At 37.1% G+C, this 16,752-nt stretch overlaps 1 protein-coding gene and 1 long non-coding RNA gene across 2 annotated transcripts; both read right to left on the bottom strand.

The window, feature by feature from the left end:
* Window positions 1-795: 795 nt before the first annotated feature.
* Window positions 796-1,903, bottom strand: LOC126814614 (uncharacterized). Its single transcript, XR_007677680.1, has 3 exons — window positions 1,793-1,903; window positions 1,410-1,555; window positions 796-1,112 (listed from the first exon to the last, which is right to left on the bottom strand). It is a non-coding gene; the product is annotated as an uncharacterized LOC126814614 (long non-coding RNA).
* A 262-nt stretch (window positions 1,904-2,165) lies between these two features.
* Window positions 2,166-14,447, bottom strand: LOC126815211 (arrestin domain-containing protein 3). Its single transcript, XM_050540770.2, has 9 exons — window positions 14,191-14,447; window positions 13,746-13,975; window positions 12,838-12,967; window positions 10,384-10,526; window positions 9,264-9,368; window positions 5,356-5,476; window positions 4,418-4,749; window positions 3,644-3,784; window positions 2,166-2,345 (listed from the first exon to the last, which is right to left on the bottom strand). Exons 1-9 carry the CDS (start codon window positions 14,426-14,428, stop codon window positions 2,166-2,168), a joined length of 1,620 nt encoding a protein of 539 aa, XP_050396727.1. The 5' UTR covers window positions 14,429-14,447.
* Between the last annotated feature and the right edge of the window lie 2,305 nt (window positions 14,448-16,752).

Below are 16,752 nucleotides of genomic sequence, written 5' to 3'. Positions count from 1 at the left end.
TGGAGGATATGTCAGAATGCACCAAAATGTTTCTATTTTGCAAAATTTCTCGACCTCCGGTGGCTGGGGGCAGAGACACCCCCCTCCCGCGAAAGAGTGCCCTCAAAATAGTATAGCCTCCGCCATGATAAACCTTAAAACGCCCCTGGTTACGGTCGACGACTTCCAAAGCCCTGATCTTCTAAACAAACGTAAGATTTTCCACCCTGACAGTTGGAATTTGTTCTAGTTTGATCATTATCGTTTTCTTTTACACTGCAACAGAGGTCGCTGTATCCACTTGGATCATGCTGTTGACCTTTTTTTTTTTCATTTTTCTCCCAGTGTATACGTCACTGGAATAGGTCTACTATATATAGAGTGCATTATGGTTGACTTTTATTTTACTGCATCTGAATTATCTGCTTGGCTAGTGGAACGTTTGGTATACCTTACGGATAATTTGATTGGGGCATCCATCTTTCGGTTCATATGTTTTAATTACGGACGGATACTCCGATAAACCCAGTGGCAAGATAATAAAGAAGGCATACAACTCATGTACATGTATATATTCATTTATCATACATTTTTCATTCATTTATCATTCATGTATATAATAAATTTATCATTCATTCATTTATAGAAATATATACATTTAATTTGACATTTATTTTCATAAACAACTAGAATTTGGTTTGGTATATCGGCGTACACGAATAGTGTGCTTATTAGGTCTACCAGCTAACCCTTTTCAACATTCATGTAACTTCAAATAATGTTCGATACAGTAAATTTATCTCATCTTTTGTGCATTTCAACCATAGCGTAAATAATCTCAAATAAAGAGTTTATTAGAAAACTTGAAATGTATTAGGGAGCGGCACTATCGATGTCTTCGGTGTTAATTTCACCATTTAAACTGGCTTTATTTTGGTCGGAACTGTTAGCATTATCAACCTCGTTTTCCGCAGTAACGTCCATGGAACCATCATTCATAGAATTATCGTCTGTTACCTGATCATCGGAACCCAGATAGTCAGATTTTATGTAAGGTGATACATCCTCGGTTTGAAACAGAACAGGCCCCACTGTATTAAAAAAAATTGTCTTTCCATCCATATATTCTTTCACTGAAAGCAGTTTCAAGAAATAAATTAATGGATCGCAAATTTCGAACGTCAATCGAACAGTTGGCATTTCATCTTTCTTGAATTTTTAAAGATTGTGATTTTTCCATGTTCACGGAAATGTGCTTGAAGTACTGGTGAGAATATAAGGACACTTGACCCCCCCCCCCCCCCACACACACACACACACCCACACACACCCTTGGTTAATAAACCTGGACACAATTCACTCTGTCCAAAAAGAGAACATCCTTGGCAAAGAACATGAGAATATCAAAGACGAGCCTTATTCCAATTTACCTTGACTATACATCCGTCTAAATTCACCATACCCATTTAAAGACGAACACTGTGATAAAGATATAAACCATGGTTTAGAAACCCAATCACCATGTAAAACTCCAAGGTCTTGTGAAATCGCCAAACTAATGATATCATTTTGAATTCTGAAAAACAAGATTTATTTAAACGAAATAGCCTCGATTATTCCCATCCTGTATTGTATCCTCTTCGAAAACAACGAATATAGACGTAGTAGTCGAAACGGAGACATTATAAACTGGAAGGGTCGAGACTATGCACAGATGCGAAAATATAAGTTCTTAAAGGTTCTTAAGATTTTTCTTATCTATATAGTGATCACGTCGAGAATTTCAGATGTTAGTAGATTAATAATAGTATACCTGTATGGTCTGATAACATCTTTAGTAAGTTTATTGAAGTCTCTTAGCTCTTTCGCGTCTTGCTTGGGATTTTTTAATGAGATGTAACTTAATCCAAAGTATCTAGAAACTAAAAATTGAAAAGAGCATACAAATGTAATTAATAAAGATCGGGTCATAAACATATTTATATGGTATCTATTAATTCTTAGAAATTCATTAATATTTATAGCGCATAAATTTAGTGATATTTGGGAAGACGCTCGTGACTTTGGCGTCAATTACTTACATTAGAAGTTACACAGAGGAAGATAAAATAAAATAATGAAATGGAGTTTAATGGCAGGTCAGCGCTAGTCGGGCTACAGTGCCAAAACCGAGTTTGACCTAAAGGCTACTTACCTCTGTTATGAAGTTCATTCATTTTTAAAGTCGCTGCGTCACATGATTTCATCCACGAGGTTTCATTGATACCAGGCGCTGTTTTAAACCAATCCGAGGCCTTTTCCGCAGACGCAAATACGAAAATAGCTATTGAAGTTTGTTCTGGCCAGATTCCTGGCTCTGAAATCGGCTGAAAGAAAGCAAACAATAACAAATGAAAATATATGACAGTATCACAGATGGGGAATATTGGGATCAAATAAAGAAATGAACTCGAATGAGGTTTATCGTCCCCTGTTCTGCTCCAACTGGGCTAATGAAAACAGGCATACTCCATACACTGTATACAGTGTGCTATGAAATTGCGGCTGGACGGCGGTACAACCGCCTAATTTTCTATCGAATTTCAACTTCCAAGGGATCTGTTACGTGCACGCCAATGTGAACAAGGGACATCGGTTTTTTCGTCCCACCCAAACGACGATGCGTTTTCCTTGTCAGCCCCCCTGTACTAACTGCCCCACTGACAAGGCGGAACTACGCAGGAAAATCGCGATGAACTTTCTCGTCCAACACGGGACCTTCATGTTAGCAAATAACCAGAGAAAATATTAAGGTGTTTGTTTCAAAATATTGACAATGAACCTATAAAAGATAGCAATACACACAATACTTTAGCCATTGTTTTTATAAAGGTATGAATATGCCATATTCATAGGCGTACGTGCTCCATGAATGTTAGGGGGACAGAATCTGAAAAGCCTGAAAACATTTCGGGTTACAGACGTCTAGGTGGTCACTCGAATTCCAATCAACCAATCAATCGTTTATAATCCACGGAGACGGGACCGTCGGGAGCAAATTTTGAAAATTTAACTGCCGAAAACGTCTTTTCCTGCTATTTCAGCCCGTGAATACAGCAACTTAAATGTGGTCCAATATAGCCTACGTAAGGTGGCTTTCCTGAATCCCAAACAACCAATCGATCTTCGCGGGGTATAAGGGCCCCGGGCTCCTCGACAAAGTTTTGAAAATTTAACCGCCGCATATGTGTTTTTCTGCTTTTCGACCCATGAGTTAAGCAACGTCAAAGTTAACAATCGTTTTGTAACCGAAATTCCACTCTATGCCGACCTGAATTCCAATCGGACTGTTGCAGTTGCATTCACAAATAATAATCGATGCCCGAAAAATGTGGCACAAAGTAGAGTGGCTCCAGACAAAATGTTTTAATCCATAGTCAATTCAGTACAAATTCGCGGTATTCAATTAAAAGAAAAGTAAAATTACTGTTTTATTAGTTTTCGGGGACTTTATTATGCCAACTCGACGAAATAATAATTTTTGTTTTCACTTTACCCGTCTGCCCGAAAAGTCAGACTGCCCGAAAGTTAGGGGGCAGCTCCCCCCCCCCCCCCCTGGCTCGTACGCCTATGGCCATATGAGACAGTAGAGTGATGTTTTTATAAAGTTCTATAAAATAAATACCTGGACAGAAAGGGCAAGTAACTCTCCTTCCCTTTCCTTCAAATATTGTCTGTTTTGCATAATATAAGATCTGAATTCAGCGATGTAAGAATCTTGAAATCTGATGAACAGACCGAATTGATCTGATTTTGGGAGCTCACACTATTTATATAAAAAAAAATATATTTAATGCAAAACTATATTATAATGATATTCATCAAACTCACAAAATACAATTATCATAAGTCTTCGTTTTATAAAAATACAAAAAAGCCTTGGACGCTACAATATCGACATATTTACTGAGAAAATTATTCAACTTTCCATTTTGCTATTAAACTTTTAAAGATGCATTGTGTAAGATTTAGACAGTTCTCGTTATAATAGTTAAAAACTAGATAATGAAAAGAGTATATCTTGAAAATTTTATTCAAATTACTTTATTCTGCGCAATGTTAGGGTTGTTTCGAGAACAGCGGAGTCTCGATTGTCATTGCTGAAGTCGTTACGATAGTAAACAGTCTCGATTATCCACTTTTTAATTAAATCATTAACCGCCAATCGCGTTCAAAATCAAGTGCATCCGATGGCATAGAGAGTTGATTATGGTCTTGGCAAGTTAATAAATGTCTAATTAATAATTCATATAATATTTAAAGTCCAGGGAAAGGCCTGCAATATCAGATTTAGCTCTAGTATAAAGCATCTTTAAGTTCTGTATTCATCTCTTTATGCGCTCATTTTGATCTTCCAATAGAATTAAAGAAACAATTTTGAGTTAATGATTCCACTTACAACTACTGCTGCTTCAGGCTTGGCTTTTTGACTGTTCATTTGAAGAACTTCTTCATAAGATGGAGGAAGAACTGGCATTACACTGCTGTTAACTGGTACATTAGAAGCTGTTGTGGAAACGGTGGGAACAGATTTGTAGGCAGGTGGTATCTTGCCTTTTATGATAGCTTTTGGTGTCAGTTGAGCAGCAGCCAATGACGAAAATTGATAATTAGGCACATAAGTACACATTGGAACATAATTTAGGTTTGGAAAAACTCCATCGCTCCTACCACAGTGGCTAACACCATGATTACACTTTGAATAACATAATGCTTTAGACGTGTCGATTTCTGAAATTATTGAAACATACAAAAATTGTTAGCATATGTGAACTGAACATGTATACTTTAATTATACATGTATTAGTTATATTAAGTTTCGGTTTCAATATTACTGGTCTGAGTGGTCTCTACTACAGTAATTATAAGATCTGAATGCTAATAGGATTATAAAAATAAGTTTTATCAGCAATCTGTTCTCTTTGAATTCTGATAAAAATCATTATTGCACAAGACAAAGGATATTGACATTGTTAGATTGAGAAAGTGTAATACCATAATTTTATGTACTAACTAAGAATTAAAGTCTTACAATAAAATAATGTCATCTTTTGAATCATATTTTTAATGGATTGATTTTCGAGATGTGGATTACCATATTATATTAGAAGTCCTATTGATTCGTTTAGCTTCACAGAACCCAGAATAGACTGTTTCAGACCCACCTGCAAAGTGGTTACTTTGTTGGAGACAATTTCTCATCAAATAGTCATTTTCATTTTATACTACATATCCATGACAATTTGTTATGACCATGTCAAATGCAGTAATCGTGAAATGGTGAATAATTGGCATAAAAAAGGTGCAACAAAACTATGTTAGAAACATTAAACCTACCGAGCGCATTGGACGCAGCTCCTACTGGTTGTGATGGAGTGTTCTGTTTAAGTGGAACAGTTCCAATAATTATTGGTAGAGTTACAGATAGATCTGTGCCCCATGGAACCTCCACCCAAACCTGTAAAGAAAATGCTAGATTTACATTCATGGCGACGCGCAGTCATCTGTCCATCGTCATTTTAAGTAGACCATCGATCTTGGTAGTAAAATTCTTTGCCCACACATGCAATTTTGTATTAATATTACATAGAACGGACGTTCCCACAGCAAAGTAGTAAAGGGGGTTCCCGTCTCGGGCACGACTCCACCATACGACTCCCGCGCCTTCAGTAAACTATGAAACGAACAGGCCTTCCCAGTGATGACGTCCGTTTGGCGACCATAAGATATTTTAAATGCATATAAATCCAAAGTGGTAAATATGAAACAAAAACGGAAGACAGCACGAGATAATAGTAAGCGTATGTATTTCTCAAAAGGGAAATTGCCCAATTAATAATAGTCAATAGTTAAACATACATCATGCAGGAGCTAAATCTGCCTATTGCAAGTCTTTATTTAGGCTTCAGATGTTATAGAAATGATTAATTAGACCTTTATTTACACGACAAGCTCAAAATCAACCATGTAGACCCACGCATGGCTTGGATACAGTTTGGATTTAAACAGTCTTCCATTTAAAATTAAATCAATAAATGGCGGACCAAGCTAACGTTTAGTCGCTGATGTCACTACCGGAAACTGGTGATGAAATGCCTGCCAAGCGAGGCTACCATAGCCATTGAGCATGTTACTTGATAATCGAGAATATGTGGGTGGAGGTGTCGCCGGTCAATGAAACGATCGCCAATTCTCATAGACGGTACAGACACAACTGATGCCTATTTCTAGCCCAAACTTCCAGCAGTGACAATTCCTCTCAGAACAAAGTAATTTAACTAAAATTTTCAACATTTTCTTATTTTATACGTCCACATTGAAATGTGGTCGTATATTATCGCCGCCCTCGTCCGCCCGTCCGTTGGTCCGGCTCTAGAGGCTAAAGTTAATATCCGATTGACTTTAAATTTATGTGGTCGTATATTGTCGTCAAACCCGTCCATCTTGTGGACGCTCTAGAGGTCACAGTTAATATCCGATTGACTTTAAATTTATACACAGTGTTTAAGGTCATCAGACGTAGACGCCTGTTGATTTTCACTTAATTTTCAGCGATTTCCAATAATTACTGCCAGAGTTATGGCCCTTGATCTCTTTGAAAATTCTTGTGGGCGCTCTAGAGGCTAAAGTTAATATCCGATTGACTTGAAATTTATACACAGTGTTTGAGGTCATGAGACAAAGAATCATATTGATTTTCAACGATTTCCGTTAATTACTGCCAGGGTTATGGCCCTTGATCACTTTGAAAAATCTTGTGGGTAAAGTTAATATCCGATTGACTTTAAATTTAAACACAATGTTTAAGGTCATGAGACGAAGAAGCCCAGCGATTTTCAATGATTTCCGATAATTATTACCAAATATTTTGAAAAATTTTGTGGATGCTCTAGAGACCAAAGTTTAATACACAGAGTTTAAGGTCTTGAGATGAACAATTATATAGATTTTCAATGAATTTTGATAAATTTTGATAACAGCTAAATCCATGATATTAAATGTTTCCTATACTAAATGTTAGCATGGGGCAGAACTAAAAGCCAAACAAATTCTAATGATTCTCTGATAATTACTTATTGAGTTGTTACTCTTAATCAGATTTTAGTGTATTATAAATGTTTCATTACCGACAATAGAAAAATGTGCGACAACTCTGGTTGACTGCCCGGACGACTTAGCTGCTGTGGGCGTATGTTTCGTTGCCTGACAACCTACCTTTATGATTTATTTTTGAATTATTATATGGCCAACTCTTTATAAAAGATACCATGGACCTTATAATACTTTATAAGGTCCATGAAGATACTAATGTATCTTTAAATAACCACAACTGTTTAAACGGCTTAGTGAAAACGAAAGCGGTGTTAGAAAATATCTTGTCCTCAATATGCACTGTACAAGCTTTGGTGTAACAGATAAGGCTTGAGGATTTCAGTAAGTGTATACATATGGAGCGGATTAGATGTTTTATCCAGACCCCTCCCAATCGATAATCATGACGATTAGACTAATTAGAGGAAGATGAAGATATGTTATAAACCCATTTAAACAAAGCCGGGGATGATGACTGATGTTTAAGACCGAGGATGTGTAAAGGGGGTTTTATACAGAGCGCGAACCCGAACGCGAACGCGAACGCGACTTTTCGTCCTGGAATGCTCTAGTCATTTTTAGAGGTCCCGTTCATACAGAGCGCGAACCCGAACACGAACAAATATTGGTTCGCGCGAACGACCGCCTTGATTGCCTCCCGAGCGAATTTTTCAGAAGTTCGCGCGAACTTTTTCCCAATGAACCAATCAGCGGGCACTTCCATGACATCATTTCCACGAATAGAAACCGCTAGTCAAATTGCTCCTCTGTCATTCGAAAATACTGTTGGAATTTTTCCGGATGAAAATATAGTTCTTCTACGAGGTGATGGTATTCTCCAAACCCACTTCTTCTCTGTAAATTTCATGCACTGATATTCGCCTCTTTCTCTTCCTTCGTTGTTTCGTGTACAAATACAGTGCCAAGACCTCGTCTGTGTCTGATTCCACCTGAGCCATGATAGCAAATGACAAAATTTATCTCTCACAGCTAGAAAAAGACAAGCCATCACGAAAGCCGTCGACGGTTTTCCGCGTTTGGGTTCGCGCCCTATTTGAACGGTGAAACTGCTGAAAAGTCGCGTTCGCGTTCGGGTTCGCTATGGACGCGTTCGAGTTCGCACTCTGTATAAACAGGGCTTAAGAGAGGATTTTGACAGCGTCAACGATATGAAACAACTTGGCCGTGAGACCCCCGAGATCTTGAGATCCTAGGTTTCAGCCTGCCAAGCCTTAGGTAAATCCGGCACTTGTGTTACTCATATTTTGATTTTCTTAACGAGACCTTGTATAAAACTGACTTAGAAATGGAATGGGGTTTAAAGGCTCAATACTACTCTTGTTGTAACTGAATAATATGTCCCAATCTTTATTCTGGTCAATAAATTGTACTATTTTACAATATTCCAATTAATTGATGATACAAATTTCATCTTAACACACCTAATTTAAAAAATTGGAAAAATTCAACTAAATGATTTGAAAAGCCTGACGTAAAGCTTTTCAAATATGACTTGGATTTAAAAATATTTTTGAACCCTTTGGACAAGTAAAGTAGGATTTAATGGATAATTTACACAACAGGTAGGAGACTAACACATCTAGTACTTAGAATAAGGCTATTTTTTTTTTATTTTTCTGGAGCTGTCAAGCCAGCAAGAGTGTTATTGTCTCTTTAACGTCCCACTTTTTTGCTCTATCCGGGCTAATGAAAACGGGAGGAATATAGATCTAAATCATCAAGCATGCAGAAATCGTTGGGTTTAATTTAAGTCTCGTTGGTAAATGTTATAGCAAGATGAATGCTTACATACCAAAAGGAAAACAATATCGTTACGCTTATCATGATCCTAGTAAAGACACACCACGAATTGTCAGTGTCATAGGGATAAATGGAGTCAGATCTGAACGGGTTTTTAAGAATTTAAATTGTTCATCTGGCCAAATGATTAATCCTTGGACTATTAATTTTATTTATTGAAGTTTTCAAATTCTGTTTTATATCCTGTACGGACAACTATGCTGCAGTTTGGCGTAAAGGCCAAAGTTTTGTTTTAACATTGCGATAGAATAAATTATTTTGAATTTAATATGTACATGAAAACCATTTCTGTGGCTATAGTGCAATACTGTTTGTGGTGATATTCAACTTACCTTAACATAATACCTAACTTCTATGATATGACAGGATATATTTGTTGAACTTGGTGGAAGAGCGTCCACTACCAACAATTGATTTTCCCACTTCCTTTCTTGTCCCTTGAAACAAAACATAAAAATATACACCTGAAATCCACTTCATATAATAATTGAGGAGTGGGGGGTTTGGTGGCCGAATGGTTAGCATGTGCGTGCTGTATCATAAGGTCTGTCATTATTATTACAGCATATTTATAGTGCGCCCTTTCATATAACATGTTCAGGGGCCCTTTGAGTCAACTAGCGTGGTTTCGAGTCCCTGGTTGTACGTGACAAGGAGTAGGGTCACCTGTCCAACCTCGTGGGTTTTCTCCGGATCCTCCGGTTTCCTCCCACTGCTAAAGACACCTACGCGCAAGCGAATTATAGAACTAAAATTGAACCATGTGTTAGTCCCGAAATGACCTAGTTTGTGTCGAGTGGGCGTTAAACCCCATTTCTCTCTCTCTATCTTGTTGTGGAGTGGTCTAAGGCGTGCGCTTTCGATCATAGAGCCTGTCAAGTGGCGTGGTTTCGATCCCAATTTTGTACCTGACAAGGCTGGGGTCCCCTGTCCGACCTTGTCGGTTTTCTACGGATCTGCATAATCTCACTTTAAAACAATATTAACAGTTACTCGATAACTGTTTTCTTCCTAATGGAAGTTGGCATTTCTAGGTAATGAAATGAAATGAAATGGGGTTAAACCTCCCGCTGTTCTGAAAATACTGGGCTGTTGAACATGGGCATAAGCCCGGGTACGTGCTCTACGGTCTACTCGTATTTTGAATTCCGACTGTCAAGGGTTCTTTTACGTACACGCCAATGTGTACACAGAACTTCGGGTTTTCATCTCATCCGAACATATATACATTTTCCCTTGACAGACAGTCCGCCCTGTACACTGAAAAGGGGGAACCATGTCGGAAAAATCCAGATGAACTTTTTCAACCTCCACATTAGCGAGCAAAAGTCTTACTCGCTGTGAGCCACGGCGACTCTCGGTATTTTTTAAATAGTTCCTGCTTGATTTAATTGATATTTTTAATTTTCTTCATATATTAACATACGCCTATAATATTTATGAAAAACTTACGGCTCCTATAGACGATTCTCCTTCTATAATACGTATATGCGTGTCGGAGCTCACACTCTCACCATTGGCTTTAAATACAGAATTCTGGCTTATCCTCGCTTTCAATTTACCCATATCTTTTGTCGTATTATTTTTAACTAAAACTGGAAATAACAAAAACATCAATGGGTGCTTGTCAGGTGCAAAAGTATGCGTGCCAGCAAACGAATTCCTGTATATTGTTCATCAGATTTAAAAGTGAGTTGAAGGGGGCTGGGGTAAAAGAAAAATTATGACAGAAATAGTTTAAATATAAGGGTTTCCTCCTTATTCCCAAATGAACAGTTTCCCACCCCTTAACCCTCTGATGTTATAAAAATTCTGCTTTGAAAGTAAAAATGTGATCAGAGAGATAACTCCACAAAATGAATATCGAAATTTACAAACCGATAGTTTGAATTTCTATGTAGTACAATATGCACTATAGTAAACAACCCCACTTACAGTTTTAAAAATTACAATATGTAAAAGCCAAAATGTAAAGTTGACGATCAATGTATTATGAATCTCGATATAGGTTACGCATTATAACATAATAAATAATACAAGCAAGTCTTTAAAAAAAAATAACAAGCTTTATATACCAAAATCGACACGCTTTCGAAATTTAAAACTCCCGAATTCTCCCTTGTATTCCACTAAACTTTTCCGCTGAGTTTTTAAAAAATAATGACTGAGAACATTATAATAGCGGATTTAATGTCGTTACAAATTACAACTAATTAATAAATTAACTAGATCGCCTTAATTTGGCTATAGCATAATATTGTCGATTTAATTTAGAGTTGATTTACTTTGTGTAATGGGTATCTTTCTATATTTAAAATTTTACGTTTTCAGAAAGAGCCAATATTGAGATACGTCTCGTTTTGTGTTCAACTGTCGAAACTTTAAGCTTATTCCAAACACAAAAATAAAATTAGTAAACAAACCAAATTTCGGTTCGAAAGAAAAAATTTAATCGCGTACATTCTGTTACATAACACATCAGATCAACCTATTTCAGGACTAGGTTTGACTCTAGCCATTTTTGTCCTCATAACTACAAATTATAACGGGTGTCGTCCACAAGGCAGGGTAATTTGATCTTATCCGAGAGAGTTGTTACTAACCTTGTATGCTTCTTTGTATTCAGTTTTGTTTTTGTGACGGATGGAACATATACCCTATATGTATTGAATACTGAAGCGTTTCTTGATTGAATTTAGAGTTTAGACTACTTTTTTTTATACATTTCACCGATGTGGTTACTTGTATAGTTGAATTTTACTACATATGCTTACATTCGTATTTCGTGTAGCATATAGCAGATCATGACTCATTTGGGTTGTATTCCTAATTGTTTTCAAATTTGAGTGAAGTCTGTGTCACTACAGACCAGGGACTTTACAGCGCAGTGGACGCTTACGGCTAGCCCCCGGATTCATTCACTTTTTTGAATTGTCTGTATATTTGTGTTTTCCTGAGTATGATGTCCTGTCCGTGTATTTGTTTTTGTGTAAATTTTGTGTGGTGCAGTCCCCCTGCACTTACTATTAGATGCCGTTGTCATAAACTTCGAAGCCAAGGTGGTTCAGTGATAAAGTGCGGGCTCATTAGCCAGGAAGTCTGGGGTTCGGTCGCGACTTTCTATGTCTGTGATCATGGGCGTCACAGATGGGGGGTCTGGGGGGGTGGGGTCTGAATTTACATAGTAGGCCCTAACTCCTATTTATTTACATATTTACAACAATTATTAGGATTAGTTAAGATTTTATCTGTAAAAAACCTGTACATATATCCCAATATGGTTTACATTGCTAAAATAAAACACAGAGAGAATCGTCCTGGAAACATGTGTGAAGTGAAAAGTAACTGTGTTCCATAAAATTGTGTCTAGTTAGCCTGACAGTAATATTTTGTTATTTTTTTCTGCTACTTATCAGAGTGAATCGCATATAGTTACCCAAAAACATTATCGCCTAAATCAAATATTTATCGCCCGCTCAGCCAGCCACGTAACCATAATATATATGCTCTGCACGCAGTGTCTGGGCCAATCAGCAAACGAGTTGTGTAGACAGCATGGCCACATGGTGTTGCTTTATATTTTATAGGGGTTTTAAAAAAGGGTTAGGGTTTAGGGTTAGGGGTTAGGGTTGCGCCCCGCCCCCCCAATATATATTTCACGGCTACGCCTCTGTCTGTGATGCAGGGCGGAGTGTGTGTGTGTGTGTGTGTGGGGGGGGGGGGTGACCGTTTGAATTCGAAATTAGAGCAGATCGTAGGGCGCTGCTCGGCAAATGTCCCTCATAGCCCACTGCATGGTTTATGCCCATCTTCATTACCTCGATTGGTGTGGAACAGTAGGACGTTCAACACGGTGGTGCGTTGTTTATTAAGACTTCAAGATGTAGTCTTCGTATAAATGCTTACCATTAAGTGCTATTTTTTCACCCGGGCAATAAGCTTTTCTGTCGCATTCAGCATTTAAAACCAACGTTCCAGCATTGCCTAAACCCAATGCCTTGGAGACAGTTTTTTCTTGACCACGACGAACTGGAACCTGTAAAAGATAGACAATAAGAGATAGGTCGAAGGAAGCAGAATTAAATTGGCATTTTAGTCCCTTTTTGGACATTTACATTATTCTTAACTTTGACATGTTTACCAATTTTTATGGGAAACGATGACAGGTTTATTATAAAGGCACGACGTTTCTGAAAGTATACTCTTATATTAGTAAACTTAAGGTAAGTATTATCAGAGAGCGGTCGTAGGAAATAATGTTTTTTTCTAGCAGCCCAGCCAATTAAATAGGAGGAGAGAGAGGGAATGGGGTTTAAAGTTCAATTAACACAAACTAGGTGATTTCGGGACTAACAATTGTGCGTAGGGTCTTTAGCAGTGAGTGTGTGTAGGGGGGGGGGATCCATGGGTAGAGAATTAAATTGGATTGACATGTATTCCACTGTCTATTGGTTCTTGTCCCAATAAATGTCTTTTTCAATGAATCTTCTTAAGGAATTGAAAATGAAATAAAATGGGTTTTAACGTCTTACTGTTCGGCTCCGACTGGGCTAATGAAGACGGGCTTAATCGTACACGTCAATGTGTACGCGGGATCTCGGTGTTTCGTCCCATCCTAACGACTATATATACGTTGTCCCCTGCCAGGCCCTAGATCCTGCACAACTGATAAGGATGAACCTGATGTGCCACACCTGACTATCCCGATGAACTTTCTCGGCCAACGCAGGGATCGATCTTGTTAAGGTGTTATATATATTATAGTGTACGTGTGATACAGCATAATGTATAATATTTTATTTGCTTGCACTTACTTTATACACAGGTTTATTAACATCTATTTCTTCTAATACTGTTATACATCTATACCATTTCTGATCAAAACTAAAGGTCGGTGTAGCAACCACAACTGTTAACCAATATCTAACAGCTCCATTGTCTCCTTCAAATGACGATGCAAGGCCATTACTTGGTAAGCGAAATGAGAATTTATAATTTTGTTTTCCAGCAGCAAGGGTAACGTAAGGTTTGGAATTCTCGCCAGCTGGAATTAAGAAAAAAAATTATTATCATTATGCATACATATTCCAATGACAACTGGTTCGGGTCGAATGGGTTTATGCATCGCTTTGTGATGACAGCGGAGGAACAATGCTAGAAACTGAAAATAACCTTAAAATTAAAGAGGCTTTCGTGAGTTATTCAAATACATTTTTACTGTACATGCCCTTTTAAAAATTCCGATTAATTTATGTTTACCTTTATTTCCAAATAAAGTCACATAGTGTCCAAGATATCTCTCTTTCGCTACGTTCACTTTCTTTTCAAACAGAGGATCCCACTTCGTTAAAGCTTCGCCGTAACGGAATATTCGTACAGATCTGATCTGAAAACTTTCAGCAACTTCTAGACTAACAGTACCCTGTACCATTTCGCCATGTCTGTATACTTCCTTTTCGCCATCCAGTCTAATAAATACCCGGCTTATTTTTGGCATGGTGATTGGTGTTTTTTAGTCGTTTCTATAAGATACAGTAACAAAGATCAGTAAACTATATGTAGCACACTTTTGGAAGAAAAATTACTAATCTATTGAAGCGATTAGTCTGCAATCCGAAAATAATGAAATAAGGTTAGCATAGCCATCTTTGGGTTCATTTACGTACATATAAATTGGAACTGGAATGTAATTTTTTTTTTTTTGAAAACTTATTGGGATTGAGGGACTTAATTGGAACCCTATGGACTTTGGCCACAGTTACTTCCCTCCATTTGTTGTAGTTCGCATTGATTCTTGCATGTCCATTATTGTTTGGTCTAGAATAAATGCAAAATTTAGATTTTACGGCCAGTTTTTGCTCATGATCAAAATTTTAATGCGAAAAGATAATAATGTAAATATACATGACGTAGAAAACCCTGTGAGAAAATGGGCTTTATCAATAGAATAGCGGTTATAAAGTCGATTATAAAAATTGTAATAAATAAGTAAAATCTTGGGCAAATTTGTTTCTTCTAAAGTTAGACTAGGAGATACACACTATTACTGTTGAGATCACAGACAATTATGTAAAAGCGCCTTCTCCACAAAGGGGTGTGAAAAGTTTACTAAATGTCCCATATTATTTAGCAATTAATTAATTCCATAGTTCAAAGATAAAAGGGGTACTTTCGGGCCATTTATAACTATTACAAAACTCTATCTTGAGGTTTGGTTTGGGTGGAAATGGGTTTCACAGTATATTTTTTTCTTCTCAGACAAAAGGGCGGTAACAGTCGTCAAATTCTGTTAAAAGCGGAATCTGCCCCTAGACCTCGACCTGACCGTGAAACCGCCACTGGTTATGTATTTATTTCTTTACTGTTGTGATACACTTTTACCTGTCTTATATAATCTGTATACTTCGCATTCTTGTATTATTCTATTACTCATGTTTAATTGAATTTTCTTTGGTTAAGTAGATGTGCGTGTAGTCTTGGCTATCTTATGATACAATTTCAACAGGTGAATCTACCTAAAACATTGATATCGTATACCCATTTCTAAAGATAACCTTTCGTAAACTTGTAAATGAATAAAACGGTCAATACTTACTGAGTGTTGGGTTTATTTTTTTATAGTCGTCCTTTTAGACCGAAACGGGTTTCTAATAAAGTAAATTTGAAGAGAACGTATTTATAATGTATATGGATAAGTTGTCGCAATATGTTGTAAGCTATGTCATTGTCACCAATTCAGTAAAATTTCATCGATATCTTTGCACGTGACTTGTTTATCAGTATTATTACATCCCTATATACTGACTAGTTTACAACACCATACAAGATTTGATATATAAACTTCTTATATTGCGACATAATTACACCTCGTTATTTATCAACATCAGACAAAATTCCGTTGTTGCGGCGACAGCGTCATTGTACATGTATTACAACATGGTGTACGCCTGAGAGGTTTTCTCTGATACAGTGACGTTCCTTTTATGTATGCAGCACTTGATGCAGCACCCGATGCAGCACGTGAAAGTGGTACTGCCTGGGACATTTTTTAACCAATCTCTGACATAGGGATCCGATGTGGCGAACATTTTTGATTGATTTTCGGCATTTCGATATTAGGACAACGTTCACCTTCACAACCAAAATATGCCTACTCAAATAGCACTTTGAATCTCTGCTTTGGATGCCAAATTTAAAATATTTAACTCAAAAATTTTCATTGTTTTTGTCTTTTCTTACTGTCGCAATTAAACATATGTACATTATGCAAGAGCTAAATCTGCCTATTGCAGGTCTTTCTTTAGGCCTGAAATGTTTCCTAAATTATTAATTAGACATTAACTTATCCAGGCCATAATCAAATTTCGATGGCATCGGACTTAGCTTCGAACAACCAGTACGTGGTTGAAATTATTGCATACGTCTTGTCAAACCTTCAAAGGCTAATTACAAATATATGGCGGCAACAAAAGTGCTTAGTGGGACATTTGTTCCATTACTTTATATGCTAAAAAATGCCCCTGTGTAAGGAAAATCATCTTTACCTCAATATTCTTTTTGAATATCACTTGGTAGACGAAGAAGCCTGTGAGGATGGTAACGGGGACCATTTTTTTAGTCTTCTTCAGATACAGCTTCTCATTGCAAAGTAAAGATCTTAAGGATAGCAGAATGTTTATCTCAGCTAAAGAGAAAAAATGACTGGAAATACAACTCGAAAAAACACTGAGTTTTAAAAAATTCTATCAATTCATGAATTTAAACTTAAACGGGTATGGGGCGATTTTTTTTCCAATATGCTGTTGAAAAATTCACAATTTC

This window comes from Patella vulgata, chromosome 3 (genome assembly GCF_932274485.2).
Source record: "Patella vulgata chromosome 3, xgPatVulg1.2, whole genome shotgun sequence".
Lineage (NCBI taxonomy): Eukaryota > Metazoa > Mollusca > Gastropoda > Patellidae > Patella > Patella vulgata.
This window is presented reverse-complemented; position numbering and strand designations above follow the sequence as displayed.